This window comes from Rutilus rutilus (assembly GCF_951802725.1).
Source record: "Rutilus rutilus genome assembly, chromosome: 8".
Lineage (NCBI taxonomy): Eukaryota > Metazoa > Chordata > Actinopteri > Cypriniformes > Leuciscidae > Rutilus > Rutilus rutilus.
In genome coordinates this window covers 40,844,372-40,863,402 of record NC_140222.1, presented here as the reverse complement: position 1 = coordinate 40,863,402, position 19,031 = coordinate 40,844,372, and the positions used below count along the sequence as shown (strand labels likewise).

General features: G+C 40.0%; 1 protein-coding gene across 4 annotated transcripts in view; it reads right to left on the bottom strand.

Moving 5' to 3' along the window:
• Nucleotides 1-4,513: 4,513 nt before the first annotated feature.
• armc9 (armadillo repeat containing 9) overlaps nt 4,514-19,031 on the bottom strand; it is a 53,436-nt gene continuing 38,918 nt past the window's right edge. For all 4 annotated transcript variants that reach the window (XM_084415756.1, XM_084415757.1, XM_084415754.1 and 1 more), the window contains 2 exons: nt 16,461-16,633; nt 4,514-5,152 (listed from right to left, as the gene is read on the bottom strand). In XM_084415756.1, coding sequence (XP_084271882.1) covers nt 5,130-5,152; nt 16,461-16,633 — 196 coding nt within the window. In that variant the 3' untranslated portion in view covers nt 4,514-5,129. The remainder of the gene's footprint in view (nt 5,153-16,460; nt 16,634-19,031) is intronic.

Below are 19,031 nucleotides of genomic sequence, written 5' to 3'. Positions count from 1 at the left end.
TTCATTTGTCAGGTGGTTCGAGGCAAAACTTGTGCTAATATTAGTTTAAGAATTGTTTCAGGGAGCAAGGAGCAGACAGCTCAATTGATTAAATTGCGGTCTGAAAATGACAATTTCTTTACGGGGCCTATATGCAGGGGGCAGACTGGTTCGAAAATTCAGCCCTGGCACTGTAGCCACACCAGCCCACATTACCACACAAACACACGCATTGAAATGTGAGGTATTGGGGGGGGGGTTCTAAAATGTGGATTTCTCGGACCTACATATGTGCATTTTAAGGTGTTTGAAGGCCCAAAAAATTGGATAACAATAGCTTTAAAAGCATGTCAGTGGGCAGTAGCATAAATTATTTGTCAAGCAGATAACAGATTCGTAACCATGAGAATGAGGATAAATGTTGTAATGAATGATCCACAGTACAAAATGGAAATGCAGAATGTTTCTGCTTATTGTTGACAATACACAATCACATCTTCCAAACAGGAATACAGGCCGTAAATGAGAAATCTTTCAAGGATTATTTTGCATAGATGTTACATTTCAGTCAAACACCAGTGCAATCGTTTTGTGTCCAGAGGCAAATGAGCAATTTATATATTAGCATTAAAGATTGGTTTCAGCAACTTTTTTCTTTTTAAAAGTTAGAAGTTAGAAAAAGTTGGTTTTCTTCTTTGATTAGTGCCAAAAACATTTATTAACTCAAGAAAGAAAAAAGTTGCTGAAATCTTATAACCCCAGCCCCTGATGTTTCGGGCTCAGCCCCTGACGTTTTTAAAACCTAGAAACGCCCCTGCATATAGCCTGAAAACATCTCTTCTGACAGAGGACTGTGCGGCGGTGCTGACTTTATTTTTTTTAATTGCTGTGAGATTGTTTGCTGTTGCGCGCAAATCCTGGAGATATTCTAGGATAGGCTGAAATCACTCACGTGGTGCGTCTCTGTGTGAGAGATTTCAACAAGCCAAAGCACAATGAAATAAGGCAACTTATGATTTCGGGAGTTTACATAGGCTATTGTCCGGGTTTCATATTTGTCAGTCAACTTTTCAAAATACATTCGGGGCCACACTCAAAACATTCGGGTCTGAAGCCCCGGCAAAATCGACTGACAATGACGAGCGGGAGTAATATTCAATGTTCAATATTCGGTTTTATATTCAAACAGGGTTGAAAACCTGTATGTTCACCATGGTCCATTTGTGTACATAATAAAAATAATACACTTAGCCTACAAAATCGCATCAAGGTAAGATAAGTGAACATTTGAACCTTTGAGAATTGTATTTTTATTTTATATAGGCCTTATATATATTTATATATATATATATATATAAATATAGGCCTATGTAAGTTTTATTTTATTTTCATATATCATTACATTATTTACGTAAGTAAACACCCAATACTTGAACAGTTTAAAGTGTAATCCGCCAGTTCAGGACGCAGCCTCTGAATTGGGATGCAGCAAACCAGCTTAATTTATCTGGCCATGGCAGCGCCGGGGCTGAAACATCCTCACCATGTCCTCCAGTAAAATATAAAACATAAAAATGACAATAGCCAGTTCTGGCTCCATAGCTGTGTACTCAATTATATCACATGAATTATCAGGATGGCAGCAGTCCTCTCGCACCGTTGCTTGGCGCCAGGAGCGGTGATCGGGAGCACCTGTTGCGCAATTAGGCAATCCTACGAAGGCTACGTGATGCAGCCTTCACATTGGGACACAGCTATAGTGTACATAGACACGCTTGAGGTTTCAACACTGTTATGATTTGCGCAGATGTTCAGACCAACTGGGGAAAGACGTGACACGCAGTAGGACTTCTCATCTGCTGCCAGTTGTGATCAAAATATTATGGGAAAAAAAAAAACTGTCTGGTAGGAACGTATTACACAACATAACCAATATAACAACTTTGACATCTCAATAAGCCTTTTGCCTTTAATATCTTTAAACGATATAACAAGCACAGTCAAGAGTGCAGATTTGTTGGCTGCTCATCCATGATGTGAATCTCCCGTTCCACCACATCCCAAAGCTGCTCGACTGTATTGAGATCTGGTGATTGTGGAGGCCATTTGAGTTCAGTGAACTCACTGTCATGCTCGAGAAACCAGTTTGAGATGATTTGAGCTTTTGTGACATGGCCTGTTATCCTGCTGGAAGTAGCCATCAGAGGATGATACACTGTGGTCATTAAGGGGTGGACACAGTCAGCAACAATACTCAGGTAGACTGTGGTGTTTTAACAATGCTCAATTGATACTAAGTGTGCCAAGAAAATATCCAATACACTATTAAACCACCAGCAGCCTGAACCGCTGATTCAAGGCAGGATGGACCCATGCTTTCATGATGTTTACACTAATTTTTGACCCGACCATCTGAATGTTGCAGCAGAAATCGAGACTCATCAGGCCAGGCAACATTTTTGCAATCTTCTATTGTCCAGTTTTGGTGAGTCAGTGTGAATTGTAGCCTCATTTTACTGTTCTGAGCTGACAGTGTGTGTCTTCTGCTGCTGTAAGCCAGAGGTTCTGAAACCTGAAGTAAAGGAAGTAATTATCAATTGGTTCTGATCAGTGGCTGATCATTTGGAGCATTCCTAGAAACTGTATGAAAAGGTTTGTCGTATCCATATTTGACCTCAAAGCATACAAGTTCCCCCTCAGGGGAGCGAGGACTCCAGGTTGGGATGCTCTTCTGCTTCAAGGTTTGACGTGTTGTGTGTTCAGAGATGCTCTTCTGCTTCAAGGTTTGATGTGTTGAGCGTTCAGGGATGCTCTTCTGCTTCAAGGTTTGACGTGTTGAGCGTTCAGAGATGCTCTTCTGCTTCAAGGTTTGATGTGTTGAACGTTCAGAGATGCTCTTCTGCTTCAAGGTTTGATGTGTTGATCGTTCAGAGTTGCTCTTCTGCTTCAAGGTTTGATGTGTTGATCGTTCAGAGATGCTCTTCTGCTTCAAGGTTGGACGTGTTGATCGTTCAGAGATGCTCTTCTGCTTCAAGGTTTGACGTGTTGATCGTTCAGAGTTGCTCTTCTGCTTCAAGGTTGGACGTGTTGAACGTTCAGAGATGTTCTTCTGGTTCAAGGTTTGACGTGTTGATCGTTCAGAGATGCTCTTCTGCTTCAAGGTTTGACGTGTTGAGCGTTCAGAGATGCTCTTCTGCTTCAAGGTTTGACGTGTTGAGCGTTCAGAGATGCTCTTCTGCTTCAAGGTTTGACGTGTTGAGCGTTCAGAGATGCTCTTCTGCTTCAAGGTTGGACGTGTTGAGCGTTCAGAGATGCTCTTCTGCTTCAAGGTTTGACGTGTTGAACGTTCAGAGATGCTCTTCTGCTTCAAGGTTTGATGTGTTGAACGTTCAGAGATGCTCTTCTGCTTCAAGGTTTGATGTGTTGAGCGTTCAGGGATGCTCTTCTGCTTCAAGGTTTGATGTGTTGAGCGTTCAGGGATGCTCTTCTGCTTCAAGGTTTGATGTGTTGAGCGTTCAGAGATGCTCTTCTGCTTCAAGGTTTGATGTGTTGATCGTTCAGAGATGCTCTTCTGCTTCAAGGTTTGATGTGTTGATCGTTCAGAGATGCTCTTCTGCTTCAAGGTTTGATGTGTTGATCGTTCAGAGATGCTCTTCTGCTTCAAGGTTTGACGTGTTGAACGTTCAGAGATGCTCTTCTGCTTCAAGGTTTGATGTGTTGATCGTTCAGAGATGCTCTTCTGCTTCAAGGTTGGACGTGTTGAGTGTTCAGAGATGCTCTTCTGCTTCAAGGTTTGATGTGTTGATCGTTCAGAGATGCTCTTCTGCTTCAAGGTTTGACGTGTTGAGTGTTCAGAGATGCTCTTCTGCTTCAAGGTTTGACGTGTTGAACGTTCAGAGATGCTCTTCTGCTTCAAGGTTTGATGTGTTGATCGTTCAGAGATGCTCTTCTGCTTCAAGGTTTGATGTGTTGATCGTTCAGAGATGCTCTTCTGCTTCAAGGTTTGATGTGTTGAGCGTTCAGAGATGTTCTTCTGCTTCAAGGTTTGACGTGTTTAGCGTTCAGAGATGCTCTTCTGCTTCAAGGTTTGGTGTGTTGAGCGTTCAGAGATGCTCTTCTGCTTCAAGGTTGGACGTGTTGAGCGTTCAGAGATGCTCTCTGCAGACCTTGGTTGTAACAAGTGCTTATTTGAGTTTCTGTTACTTTTCTATCAGCTCAGACCAGACTGGTCATTCTCCTCTGACCTCTGGCATCAACAAGGCATTTTCTCCCATAGAACTGCCGCTCACTGGATATCTTCTCCAGTATATTCTCTCTAAACCCTAGAGATGGTTGTGCGTGACAATCCCAGTAAATCAGCAGTTTCTGAAATACTCACACCAGCCCGTCTGACACCAACAGCCATTCATGCCATGTTCAAAGTCACTTAAATCACCTTATTTCTCCATTCTCAAGCTCAGTTTGAACCTCAGCAGATCGTCTTGATCATGTCAACATGCCTAAATAATATGACACAACAGGACATTTTATTTTTGTATAAAATGTATTATATTTAATGTAAAAAAATATTCACAATCTATGACTTCAAAACACTTTAAAGCACAAAGCTAATTTTAAAATGGCAAAATACATATCCAAACATCAATCTGGAAGTTCAAAGTTACCTGTGTTAGTTTCCTCCATCAGGTCTATTTTACACAGCACAATCATGCAAAACAAACTACAAGTGAATTTGAAGTTGTACGACTCTGCAGGCTAGCTGAAACAAGGTTACATAAGCTGCAACAACAATAAAACCATGAGTGCGATACAGAAAACACAATTAACATTGAGTGAAAACACTTTCATTCTTCTATGTTTTTAAATACATCTGCTTCCTCTGAGTGAGGGTGGTCGAGGTTCACGAGTAACAAAGCCGGAGTGGAGCAGCAGGCGTTTGGAAGGTTGTGGGATAATGAAAGTACTTGTTGTGATGATTGCTGAAGTGTGTTGTGTTACAGAGGCGCTCTGTGGCAGGGGCTGAAAGGTCCTCAGGAGCCACAATCCTCAGCTTTGTTCTACAGGCCCACGGCCTGATAAGAAATTTGGATGCTGTTACAGGAAGCTGGATGCTCCTCTGGCGATAGGCTTCTGCTGAAAGCTTCCCTTTTTCACTTTCTGTTCAACTGGCTGCCTGGAAGGTGAAAAGAAGGTGTGGAGCATAATAAACGTGTGTGTCATGTTTATAACTAGCCACTTTAATTAGTCGTTAATGCATTCTTTTGCAATTTTGTTATCTCTTTATATCTATAATTGCAGGTGATAAGAATAAGAACATAATGAAATGTAAAAGACAATTGGATTTCTGAGTAAACCCCTTAGACGGGGCTATGGAGAGGTAAATCATCATCATCATATTTCAGATGGTTATTCAAATACCAGATACATAATATGATGATGTATTCAAATGCACAACAGAATGGCATCAGGATCATATGGTGAAATACAACATGCATAAGAAATATCCAAAAAACAACAAATAAAAAATTACATTTTCCATAGAGATTTTGTTTAAGAGCATTACGTTTTTTTAAATTGTGAAAATATTTTACCAAAAATGCTCATTATTTTCCATTTATCATTCATTACAATCATTGTAAATTCAATAAATACAATACATTTTTACAATTTAAATAATATATCACTGTTTTAATGTCATTGAGATTTTTTAATACATACAATTAAAATAATAATAATATTAATAATAATAATGTAATATTATTTACTAATAATAAATTAGTGTGTGTGCATATATATATATGTCATTGGGAATGATATATATATATATATATATATATATATATATATATATAATAAACTAATAAACTTCTGTTTATTAAATTCTGTTAATTGAAATGAGGCTGAAATGAAATATAAATAAAATAAATATTAGTTGAAAAATGTAAACAATGAATTAAAAATTCGAAATGTTGGCTTGGCAATAAACTGAAATAAGCATACGTTGAAGCACTAAAATTATTAAATGGAAATAAATAAAAACTATATATAAATATATATGAAAACTAATAAAATGACAAAAGCACGTAACGTGAAAACTGAAATTATAAAAATAAAGGCTAACATTTTTGTTCGTCAATATCAAATGTAAATTTGGTGCAATTCTTTAAAAAAGTGCTACAAATGAACACAAATATAATGCTTTTTGACCCGTACATAAAAATAAGTAATAATAATATTTTTCCACAATCGGAACAATGACAGTACAGAACACAGCAGTATTTTCCCTCCCCAAGTTGGACTATTTTGTTGTTTATTTTATCGTCTATTAAATTATTTTTTTCATCTGCTACAACCATGCAATGTCTTTGAATCATTTTTATCCGAGGGCTTTTCTGTAATTTATGTAATTAATTTGATTAAAAATAAAAAAGCCATAATTTTGAGACAAAATATGACCCATAAATGTTCTTGACCGGTTTTGTGAGCTTCACCCTTCTAGCAGTGATCTCACATTGGGTAATGTTGTATTCTTAGTTCAATAGCCATATTCCTCGTGGTCTTAACTGATCAGATTGTGGTCGGAACAGACACACTGAGTGCCTCTTCCAATTTGTAATATTACGATCGGTGAGATAAAAAGATGGAGCCCTTAACAGGAACTAACCATAATGTGGAGCTTTGACCATGTGTGCATTATAGAGGATAATTGATTTTCCAGTAATGCATCAGGCAGGAAGTCACCATCAAATGCACTATGGGCAAGTCTACTGTAATTCCATTCTCATTTCTGAAAGACAGACCTCATAGTGGAATGGATATAAAATGTTTGATATGCTGTTGCTGTTGCCTTTCCATGTGTTTCATAGAAATCAGAGCTTGGCAAGAGTAAATCAACTGAAATACTACATCATTCACATGTTCTACAATTTTATATAATTTTATAATATGATACACGAATGAATGGAATAAGCACAGGAAGATCGCAAATCAAACAGCCGTATGTGCGTTCTGTCTCTGCGCGTCTCAGAAACCAGCATTGCCAATACGAGGCTATCGGCTTCGACAGTTAGAAGATATTTAAATACATGTTATAATCATAAAAAAAATATTATTTTATCTGTTATACAAGGTATATTTGTTCAGTGATAACTGCAAAGAAAACAGATAGGCTGTAAAACCACAGACTACGGTCTTCTCAAGTAATTGTACGAACTTCCGGGTAAAGCCCCGCCCACTTCCAGTTTTATCCGGATACAGATCCGAATAATTTTGAGATTGTTACAGATACAGATACAAATACAGATCTTGGCTCCGCTGCACACCCCTAAATTATGCATAATTGCATGCAACTGACCATAAACCAAACCCTAATCCTGATTAATTATTACTCAGTAATTAAATGTATTACACTGCAACAAGGACACCCTAAAATAGTGTAACCCTGTAACTTTATACAGTAATAATACATGCATTTACAGTAATTGAGTAAATTATGACATTGTAATGTCAAGACAGAATGACTGTTTTAATGTTACTTGCACATAACCACAACTGTTAAAATAAAGTTATGTGCGACAAAAACAACTTAGCAACCACACAACAACGCCCTGGCAACCATCCACAACACTTTAGCAACCAACTAATAACCCTGTAAACATCTAGCAACAAGCCAGAACACAGATGCAATCTAAAACACCCTATAAATCACCCAGAACACAATAGCAACTGCTCAGCAACAACCCCGAACACCTTAGCAACCACCCATAATACCTTAGCAACCACCCAAAACACCCTATCAATCACACAGAATGCCCTAACAAAACACCTACAAAAACAACCCAGAACACTGTAGCAACAACTAAGAATGCCCTAAAGCACCAAAAACACTGTAGCAACAAGTCAAACACCTTAGCAACAACCGAAAACACTGTACCAACAACCTAGCAATCAAACAACCGCCAGAACACCCTAATAACCTAATAACCCAGAACACGCCCTCGCAACCACAAGGCAACAAATTAAACACCCTTCCCTTCACCCAGAACACCTATCAATCACTCTGAATGTGTTAGCAAAACCAGAACACATTAGCAACCACCCAAAACACTGTAGCAACAACCAAGACCACTCTAGCAACAATCCAGAATACCTAGGCAACCGTCCAGAACAATGATCAATCAACAATTAGAAACCACCTACCAACAACCCAAACACATAGCAACCAGCCAGAACACTCTATTAATCAACCAGATTTCTCTAGAAACCACTTACCAACAACCCAAACACCTAGCAACCACCCAGAACGCTGTTTCAATCACCCAGAATGCCATATAAACCACCTACCAACGACCCAAACACCTAGCAACCACCCAGAACACTGTTTCAAATCACCCAGAATGCCATATAAACCACCTACCAACGACCCAAACACCTAGCAACCACCCAGAACGCCGTTTCAATCACCCAGAATGCCATATAAACCACCTACCAATGACCCAAACACCTAGCAACCACCCATAACGCTGTATCACCCAGAATGCCCTAGAAACCACCTAACAACGACCCAAACACCTAACAACCACACAGAACACTCTATATATCAATCAGATTTATCTAGAAACCACCTACCAACGACCCAAACACCAAGCAACCACCCAGAACACTCTATATATCAACCAGATTTATCTAGAAACCACCTACCAACGACCCAAACACCAAGCAACCACCCAGAACACTCTATATATCAGATTTATCTAAACCACCTACCAACGACCCAAACACCAAGCAACCACCCAGAACACTCTATATATCAATCAGATTTATCTAGAAACCACCTACCAACAACCCAAACACCTAGCAACCACCCAGAACACTCTATATATCAACCAGATTTCTCAAGAAACCACCTACAAACAACCCAAACACCTAGCAACCACCCAGAACGCTGTATCAATCACCCATAATGCCCTAGAAACAACCTACCAACTACCCAAACACCTAGCAACCACCCAGAACACTCTATATATCAATCAGATTTATCTAGAAACCACCTACCAACAACCCAAACACATACCAACCACACAGAACATTCTATAAATCAACCAGATTTATCTTGAAACCACCTACCAACAACCCAAACACATAGCAACCACCCAGAACACTCTATATATCAATCAGATTTATCTAGAAACCACTTACCAACAACCCAAACACCTAGCAACCACCCAGAACGCCGTTTCAATCACCCAGAATGCCATATAAACCACCTAGCAACGACCCAAACACCTAGCAACCACCCAGAACACTCTATATATCAATCAGATTTATCTAGAAACCACTTACCAACAACCCAAACACCTAGCAACCACCCAGAACGCCGTTTCAATCACCCAGAATGCCATATAAACCACCTAGCAACGACCCAAACACCTAGCAACCACCCATAACGCTGTATCACCCAGAATGCCCTAGAAACCACCTAACAACGACCCAAACACCTAACAACCACCCAGAACACTCTATATATATCAATCAGATTTATCTAGAAACCACTTACCAACAACCCAAACACCTAGCAACCACCCAGAACGCCGTTTCAATCACCCAGAATGCCATATAAACCACCTAGCAACGACCCAAACACCTAGCAACCACCCATAACGCTGTATCACCCAGAATGCCCTAGAAACCACCTAACAACGACCCAAACACCTAACAACCACCCAGAACACTCAATATATCAATCAGATTTATCTAGAAACCACCTACCACCTACCAACGACCCAAACACCAAGCAACCACCCAGAACACTCTATATATCAATCAGATTTATCTAGAAACCACCTACCAACGACCCAAACACCAAGCAACCACCCAGAACACTCTATATATCAATCAGATTTATCTAGAAACCACCTACCAACAACCCAAACACCTAGCAACCACCCAGAACACTCTATATATCAACCAGATTTCTCAAGAAACCACCTACAAACAACTCAAACACCTAGCAACCACCCAGAACGCTGTATCAATCACCCATAATGCCCTAGAAACAACCTACCAATGACCCAAACACCTAGCAACCACCCAGAACACTCTATATGTCAATCAGATTTATCTAGAAACCACCTACCAACAACCCAAACACCTAACAACCACCCAGAACACTCTATATCAACCAGATTTCTCAAGAAACCACCTACAAACAACTCAAACACCTAGCAACCACCCAGAACGCTGTTTCAATCACCCATAATGCCCTAGAAACAACCTACCAACGACCCAAACACCTAGCAACCACCCATAACGCTGTATCACCCAGAATGCCCTAGAAACCACCTAACAACGACCCAAACACCTAACAACCACCCAGAACACTCTATATATATCAATCAGATTTATCTAGAAACCACTTACCAACAACCCAAACACCTAGCAACCACCCAGAACGCCGTTTCAATCACCCAGAATGCCATATAAACCACCTAGCAACGACCCAAACACCTAGCAACCACCCATAACGCTGTATCACCCAGAATGCCCTAGAAACCACCTAACAACGACCCAAACACCTAACAACCACCCAGAACACTCTATATATCAATCAGATTTATCTAGAAACCACCTACCACCTACCAACGACCCAAACACCAAGCAACCACCCAGAACACTCTATATATCAATCAGATTTATCTAGAAACCACCTACCAACGACCCAAACACCAAGCAACCACCCAGAACACTCTATATATCAATCAGATTTATCTAGAAACCACCTACCAACAACCCAAACACCTAGCAACCACCCAGAACACTCTATATATCAACCAGATTTCTCAAGAAACCACCTACAAACAACTCAAACACCTAGCAACCACCCAGAACGCTGTATCAATCACCCATAATGCCCTAGAAACAACCTACCAATGACCCAAACACCTAGCAACCACCCAGAACACTCTATATGTCAATCAGATTTATCTAGAAACCACCTACCAACAACCCAAACACCTAACAACCACCCAGAACACTCTATATATCAACCAGATTTCTCAAGAAACCACCTACAAACAACTCAAACACCTAGCAACCACCCAGAACGCTGTATCAATCACCCATAATGCCCTAGAAACAACCTACCAATGACCCAAACACCTAGCAACCACCCAGAACACTCTATATGTCAATCAGATTTATCTAGAAACCACCTACCAACAACCCAAACACCTAACAACCACCCAGAACACTCTATATCAACCAGATTTCTCAAGAAACCACCTACAAACAACTCAAACACCTAGCAACCACCCAGAACGCTGTTTCAATCACCCATAATGCCCTAGAAACAACCTACCAACGACCCAAACACCTAGCAACCACCCAGAACACTCTATATATCAATCAGATTTATCTAGAAACCACCTACCAACAACCCAAACACATACCAACCACACAGAACATTCTATAAATCAACCAGATTTATCTTGAAACCACCTACCAACAACCCAAACACATAGCAACCACCCAGAACGCTGTATCAATCACCCAGAATGCCCTAGAAACAACCTACCAACGACCCAAAAACCTAGCAACCACCCAGAACACTCTATATATCAATCAGATTTATCTAGAAACCACCTACCAACAACCCAAACACATAGCAACCACACAGAACACTCTATAAATCAACCAGATTTATCTAGAAACCACCTACCAACAACCCAAACACATAGCAACCACACAGAACACTCTATAAATCAACCAGATTTATCTAGAAACCACCTACCAACAACCCAAACACCTAGCAACCACCCAGAATGCCCTAGAAACAACCTACCAACGACCCAAACACCTAGCAACCACCCAGAACACTCTATATATCAATCAGATTTATCTAGAAACCACCTACCAACAACCCAAACACATAGCAACCACACAGAATGCTGTACCAATCACCCAGCATGCCCTAGAAACAACCTACCAACGACCCAAACACCTGGCAACCACCCAGAACACTCTATATATCAATCAGATTTATCTAGAAACCACCTACCAACAACCCAAACACATAGCAACCACACAGAACACTCTATAAATCAACCAGATTTATCTAGAAACCACCTACCAACAACCCAAACACATAGCAACCACCCAGAACGCTGTATTAATCACCCAGAATGCCCTAGAAACAACCTACCAACAACCCAAACACATAGCAACCACACAGAATGCTGTATCAATCACCCAGAATGCCCTAGAAACAACCTACCAACGACCCAAACACCTAGCAACCACCCAGAACACTCTATATATCAATCAGATTTATCTAGAAACCACCTACCAACAACCCAAACACATAGCAACCACACAGAACACTCTATAAATCAACCAGATTTATCTAGAAACCACCTACCAACAACCCAAACACATAGCAACCACCCAGAACGCTGTATTAATCACCCAGAATGCCCTAGAAACAACCTACCAACAACCCAAACACATAGCAACCACACAGAATGCTGTATCAATCACCCAGAATGCCCTAGAAACAACCTACCAACGACCCAAACACCTAGCAACCACCCAGAACACTCTATATATCAATCAGATTTATCTAGAAACCACCTACCAACAACCCAAACACATAGCAACCACACAGAACACTTTATAAATCAACCAGATTTATCTAGAAACCACCTACCAACAACCCAAACACATAGCAACCACCCAGAACGCTGTATCAATCACCCAGAATGCCCTAGAAACAACCTACCAACGACCCAAACACCTAGCAACCACCCAGAACACTCTATATCAATCAGATTTATCTAGAAACCACCTAACAACGACCCAAACACCTAACAACCACCCAGAACACTCTATGGGCCCTATTTTAACGATCTGAAACGCAAGTATCAAGCTTGCGTTTCGCAAGTAACTTTGGGTCTTGGGCGCTGTTGCTATTATACCGGCGGGTAATTATAAATTACTCTTGCGCCCGACGCAAATCTAAAATGGGTTGGTCTGAAGTAGCTTCATTATTCATAGGTGTGGTTTGGGCGTAACGTGAAATAAACCAATCAGAGCGTCATCTCACATTCCCTCTAAGAGCAGGCGCGCTTGTTCTAAAGCGGATTCCTATTATAACGGCGGATTTGCCAGGCGCACGCGAGGAGCGGTTCACAGCCGAGGAGACCGACGTTCTCGTCAGGGCCGTAAAAGACAGAGAAGTGACGTTGGGGATGGAGAAACACACCCAAATTAACTTCGGTTAAACAGGCGTATGATAATTTGGGTAAATGTGTAAGCTAGATGTATGCCTTTATAATAAACTGTCTATCTATCTATCTATCTATCTATCTATCTATCTATCTATCTATCTATCTATCTATCTATCTATCTATCTATCTATCTATCTATCTATCTATCTATCTATCTATCTATCTATCAATCTATCTATCGTAATAATGTATGATTTGCAAAAATGAAAACTGCTGCTTCTGTGTAGATGAGAGAATGAAAGTGTTGCGCGTTGTGCACACGCTACATTGATTATGGCCAAGCATGCGCCCTTAAAATAGTATATGAATAACATGCCACTGACTTTAAACTAGTTTTTTTCGGCCAGTGGCGGAATTGTTTTCTAAACCTGCAAAATAGCATGAGGGAACGTTTGCGCCGGAACACGCCTCCTCTTTGCGCTGAACTGCCCCGGGAAGCGCAAATGTATTTCTTAGTTAACCGACGTGCGTCTGTGGAGGGAAAAGTCCGCTGTGCGCGGGTGCAAAATAGGAATGATACATGCGTTGGTGTACAAAGTCAATTGCGCTGGGTGCAAGATAGGGCCCTTTATATCAATCAGATTTATCTAGAAACCACCTACCAACAACCCAAAAACATAGCAACCACACAGAACACTGTATCAATCACCCAGAATGCCCTAGAAACCACCTACCAACAACCAAACCACCTAGCAACCACCCAGAACACTGTATCAATCACCCAGAATGCCCTAGAAACAACCTACCAACAACGACCCAGATACCTAGCAACCACCCAGAACACTATATATCAATCAGATTTATCTAGAAACCACCTACCAACGACCCAAACACCTAGCAACCACCCAGAACACTGTATCAATCACCCAGAATGCCCTAGAAACCACCTACCAACGACCCAAACACCTAGCAACCACCCAGAACACTGTATCAATCACCCAGAATGCCCTAGAAACAACCTACCAACGACCCAAACACCTAGCAACCACACAGAACACTCAATCAATCAACCAGATTTCTCTAGAAACCACCTACCAACGACCCAAACACCTAGCAACCACCTAGCAACCACACAGAACACTGTATCAATCACCCAGAATGCCCTAGAAACCACCTACCAACAACCCAAACACCTAGCAACCACACAGAACACTCTATAAATCACCCAGAATGACCTAGCAACAACTAAGAACACTATAGCACCCCTAGAACAACCTTTCAATCACCTAGGTACAACCCAGAAAGCCCTAGCAACCACCCAGAAGACCACTGAGATTTAGTTTACATTTACTTCAGGAGAATGACATTTATGTGCCTCAATTGCAAGTGACCTTAGATAAAAGCATCTGCTAAATTAATATTTGTAAATGTATTTGTCCAAATTGTAATTTACGCAGAATGGAACCCAAACCCAAATCTGATCAGAATAAAATGATTACTCACTTTATACTACTAAGAATAACTTGTTAAACCAAGAACCCTTCACTTTAATCAGCTAATTAAAATATGTTAATGCACATTTAAGGACGCCTTTGTCAATCTCCAAGACACACTTGTCCTTTGACGTCATAACACACTCAGCTGTTCTGCAGCTGTGCTTCATACTGCTTGACATCTGTTCCAATAAAAACAAGAACAAACGACTTGAATGAGAGAGTAAATAAATAAAGACACGTTAAAGTGTTCCCTTATCTCAAGTCAAATATCTCCATATTTGCATTAATAGTAATCTCTCTTTTTTCTAATATAATCTTCAATGACTTTCCTTCAAAGATTTACTTCACGCTATTATTTACTGTTCATAATTTTACTTTAATTTATCACTTCATGTAAAAAGCTGAGCTTAACCTGTAAAAACTTGTGTAAACTAAGCTTTTCCTCCTGAAATCAAATACTCTGGGAACACCGGTCAACCTAAACTTCTAGATTTCCATAAACTTGTTCCAGTAAACTCCTTTCATAGTTCAAATGTGATTTCTATGGGGTAAATCAAGTAAAAGTACAAGGTAAAACATGTTTTATGAAGAACAAAATGAGAGACAAAAAATACCTAGCAAGAAAAATAGAGGTTTTGAACTTAAACTTCAGTGCATATTTTCTGTTTGTAAATAGTGTACGAGTGAATGTACTGTAAAAAGTGAATTGTGTAAATGTTGTGTATCACAATATTAATACAAATATTACAAAAGTGTAGGGTTAGTGTAGGGGGATAAAATATACAGTTTTAACAGTAAAAATCATTACGTCTATGGAAAGTCTACATAAAGATGCAAGTTTGTGTGTGTAAATAAATATACTGTAATTAATATATAGTGTTATGAGGCAGTTCAGTGAATCACAAGTGTACAGCACAAGCAGTGATGTCTGATTCCTGAAAGAATGACTCCTATGAGCCGGCTCTTTTTAATGAACCAAAAACATTCAGCACCATCAGTGTAATCTAATCTGAACAAATTAATTTTATAATCTGGTTCTTTTTAGTGAATCAAATACATTATTGCAACCTGTGCAGTTTGATTCCTAAACAAATTACTCACATTATGATTCATTTTGTCATTATCACATTAAATTAATGAATGAAATATGTTACAGTACATTTAAAAAAAAAAAATGTTTTAGTTTGTTTTCTTTTTTTAAGTATTAATAATTTAATATATTGTTAAGGCCAGTTACTGGATTGCATTTATTTAGCATCTAAAAACACAGCAATTATAAAACTTTAAATTGATTAACAAATCATTTCTCAAATAATTTTTTTCCCCAAATTAGTTCTCAAAAGTATTAAAAAAAAATCGTTAACGCAACTAATAAATTAAGCAAAACAGTTAATGCGCCTGTTAAATAATTATAGGGTAATCTGAACCGGAAATGTTAACACTCTTTGACCATAGTAAAATCATTGTAAGTAATGGCCTGTCATCAGTGTATTTGCTTTATACATGAGAGCTCGCAATGATGTTACACAACATATGGTACACATGAGAGTAAAAGTACAAAAGGCGTGTGTACTTATACTGCACACATACAAAATGTGAAGCAACCATTGGATGTACATTAAAAAGGGATTCACAGGGATAGTCTTCAAACATGGGTGGGATTGGTGACTGATCCCATAGATAAGATAAATGCACACAAGTTTTGTTTGAGAGACAATTTGAGAGTATTGGTTTTGATGGGAAAGTTGAGAGCATGACTTACTCAGTGGGCTGGGCCGCCCCCCGGAGCCCCCTGTCGACCCGGGCCGGCTGGCGCTCTGCTGGGGCTCGCTGTTGGAGAACTGGGGGGCCAGGCGAGACCTGCCAGTGCTGCCTGCGTCAATGTCAGGGGTGCGAGGAATCTTTGACCGGCATGCAAAGCCCACGGTCTCGCCACTAGAAAGAAGAGAATGAAAGAGAAGCCACTAAGTTTACGTTTGCAATTTGCCTTTCGTCCAGTGCTGCTCAGAGTGACTAGCAGACTCATTTGAATCCATTTGCATTTGCTTTTCAATCAAATGTTTCTAGCTGAGGGATTTTTATTTTTATTTTTTTTACTGTGAAATGAGACGAAATAGGGTTTTTAAAGAGATATTTTCATAAAAAAAAAAAAAAACAGAAATAGCATTGTAGCTTAGCATAAAGCTAAATGTTCATGACCATTTAAACAAGTTACTGTTTACACTACTCAAAGTTTTCTTCAACAACCAACTGAGTGTAAAAAAACTACTTTTAATGATGATATGTGGATTGTTTTCATAGAATGAAGTGGGAAATATACTATTTGTGGCTTTCTATACGATGCTAACGGCTAAAGCATTTTTCATATAAACATCGCTTGAAGGATGATAACTATAACGATAAAGATATAGTTCTAAAACTCTCTCTAAATATAAAAGAATAGCAGAGTCGATTTATCAGAATGATAATGCATTTTATGTATCGCTCTCTACATCTTTCGACACATAACGGTAATTAATATGATTAGCCTTTTCTTGACTACGTTATCAAACAGCTAATAATGTGTTGCTAATGTTACACAAACCATGTTCCCGTTCGTCATCTCAGTCTGCCTTCTACCAATCAGGATCCTTAGAAACGTTTTAAACAACTCAGAACGTCAGGGGAGAAAGGCATGTAGTTCATAATAACATCGTCATATTCATCATACACCCGCTATATTGCTAAATGTACCCCGTTTTTCATATCAACAGGCGATAAAACTGCAGCGCATGCTTAGAATAAACAGAACGATATCGTGCGCTGGTGTAGACGCCAACAGCGTTATCGTTATAAAGTTTTCTGTTAAGCTTAAAGTATACTTCAGTTTTGACACACACACACTTAGCATAAGTACAGCCTTTCAAAGTCTACTTCTTTTTATAGCATTCGTAAACCACAGGCGCTCAACACATGCGCACTTAGAAACTTCCTTCCTTGTCCAATGTCTGCGCTATTTCTCTCCAGAAGTTAAGAGTGAAAATATATCTTTGTACTGATTTAAATTAGATTTGCGTGTATCATGTAAAGCGCTCGTCAGCGTGGGTGTGTATTGTTGTTGTGTCTCCAGTAGTTTGTTGTAGTGATGTTCGATTCTTGAACGAATCGTTCTTTGAAGCTGGTAAACATTTGAGCCGGTTCACAGAATCAAACTGAATCGAACTTTAGTTCCGGGTTGATGGCGGTAGATCTGAAGTAGCGTGCGCAGCACCGAATCAGCCAATGAGCATGCAGTAATGCAACACAGCGGAATGCAGAAAAACACATTCTATGTAAGTCCAATTCCCACTGCACCGACTCGGACGATTGAACATGCAATTGAACATGTTCGATCGGCGAAAACAAGTGGTGACCAACGACAACAAATGCCGATGGGTAACGCACTGATCCGACAAAACTCGACAAAGTGTCGGTTGCTGTTGGTCGGTGACTATTGGTGCAGCGTGAATTGGCCTATAGAAATGTTTGCATTCTGTTTTTATGTTTCCACCGCAGGAACTTTCCTCAGGAACTGGGGACTTTGGGGTGGGACTCGGTGTGTTTCCACCGCATGGACCAGGGTCTAAATGAAGTTCTGGGTAAAAATGTCCTTCTCAGAAAACCCCTGCTCGAGAGGAAGTGCTTATTTAAAAGTTCAGGAACTTTCAGGGGTGGGACTTGGGCGCTGAACATTCCGATTGGTTGAGTTCACGCAGCATTTTATTTCAACCAACATTTTTAAAAGTCTGTTGCGGAGTTGTTTGCTATTCGAATCAACAGTGGAGTTTAAAAAATACGTCCGATGGACCGACGACGAGGTTCAGGCTTTATTAAACTCATACTTAACTTATAAGATAACTTGCCTAATCTTTATGGTACTTTAGACCGCAGTGGAAACGCAGAAAGCAACAGGTCTGGTGGAAAAAACAGTTCCTGGGACAAATTGTTTTGGGTAATTTCGGTGGAAACACGGATATAGGGCCCTATCTTGCAACCAGTGCAATTGACTTTGTACACCGACGCATGTATCATTCCTATTTTGCACCCGACGCACAACAGACTTTTCCCTCGACAGACGCACGTCGGTAAATTAGGGAATGAACTTGCGCTCCCGGGGGCGGTTCAGCGCAAAGAGGTGGAGTGTTCCGGCGCAAACGTTCCCTGGTGCTATTTTGCAGTTTCAGAAAACAATTCCGCCACAGACCAGGAAAAACCTCGTCTAAAGTCAGTGGCGCGTTTTAGTGGCGCGTTCAGATGCTATTTTAAGGGCGCATGCTTGGCCATAATGTAGCGTGTGCACAACGCACATTCACTT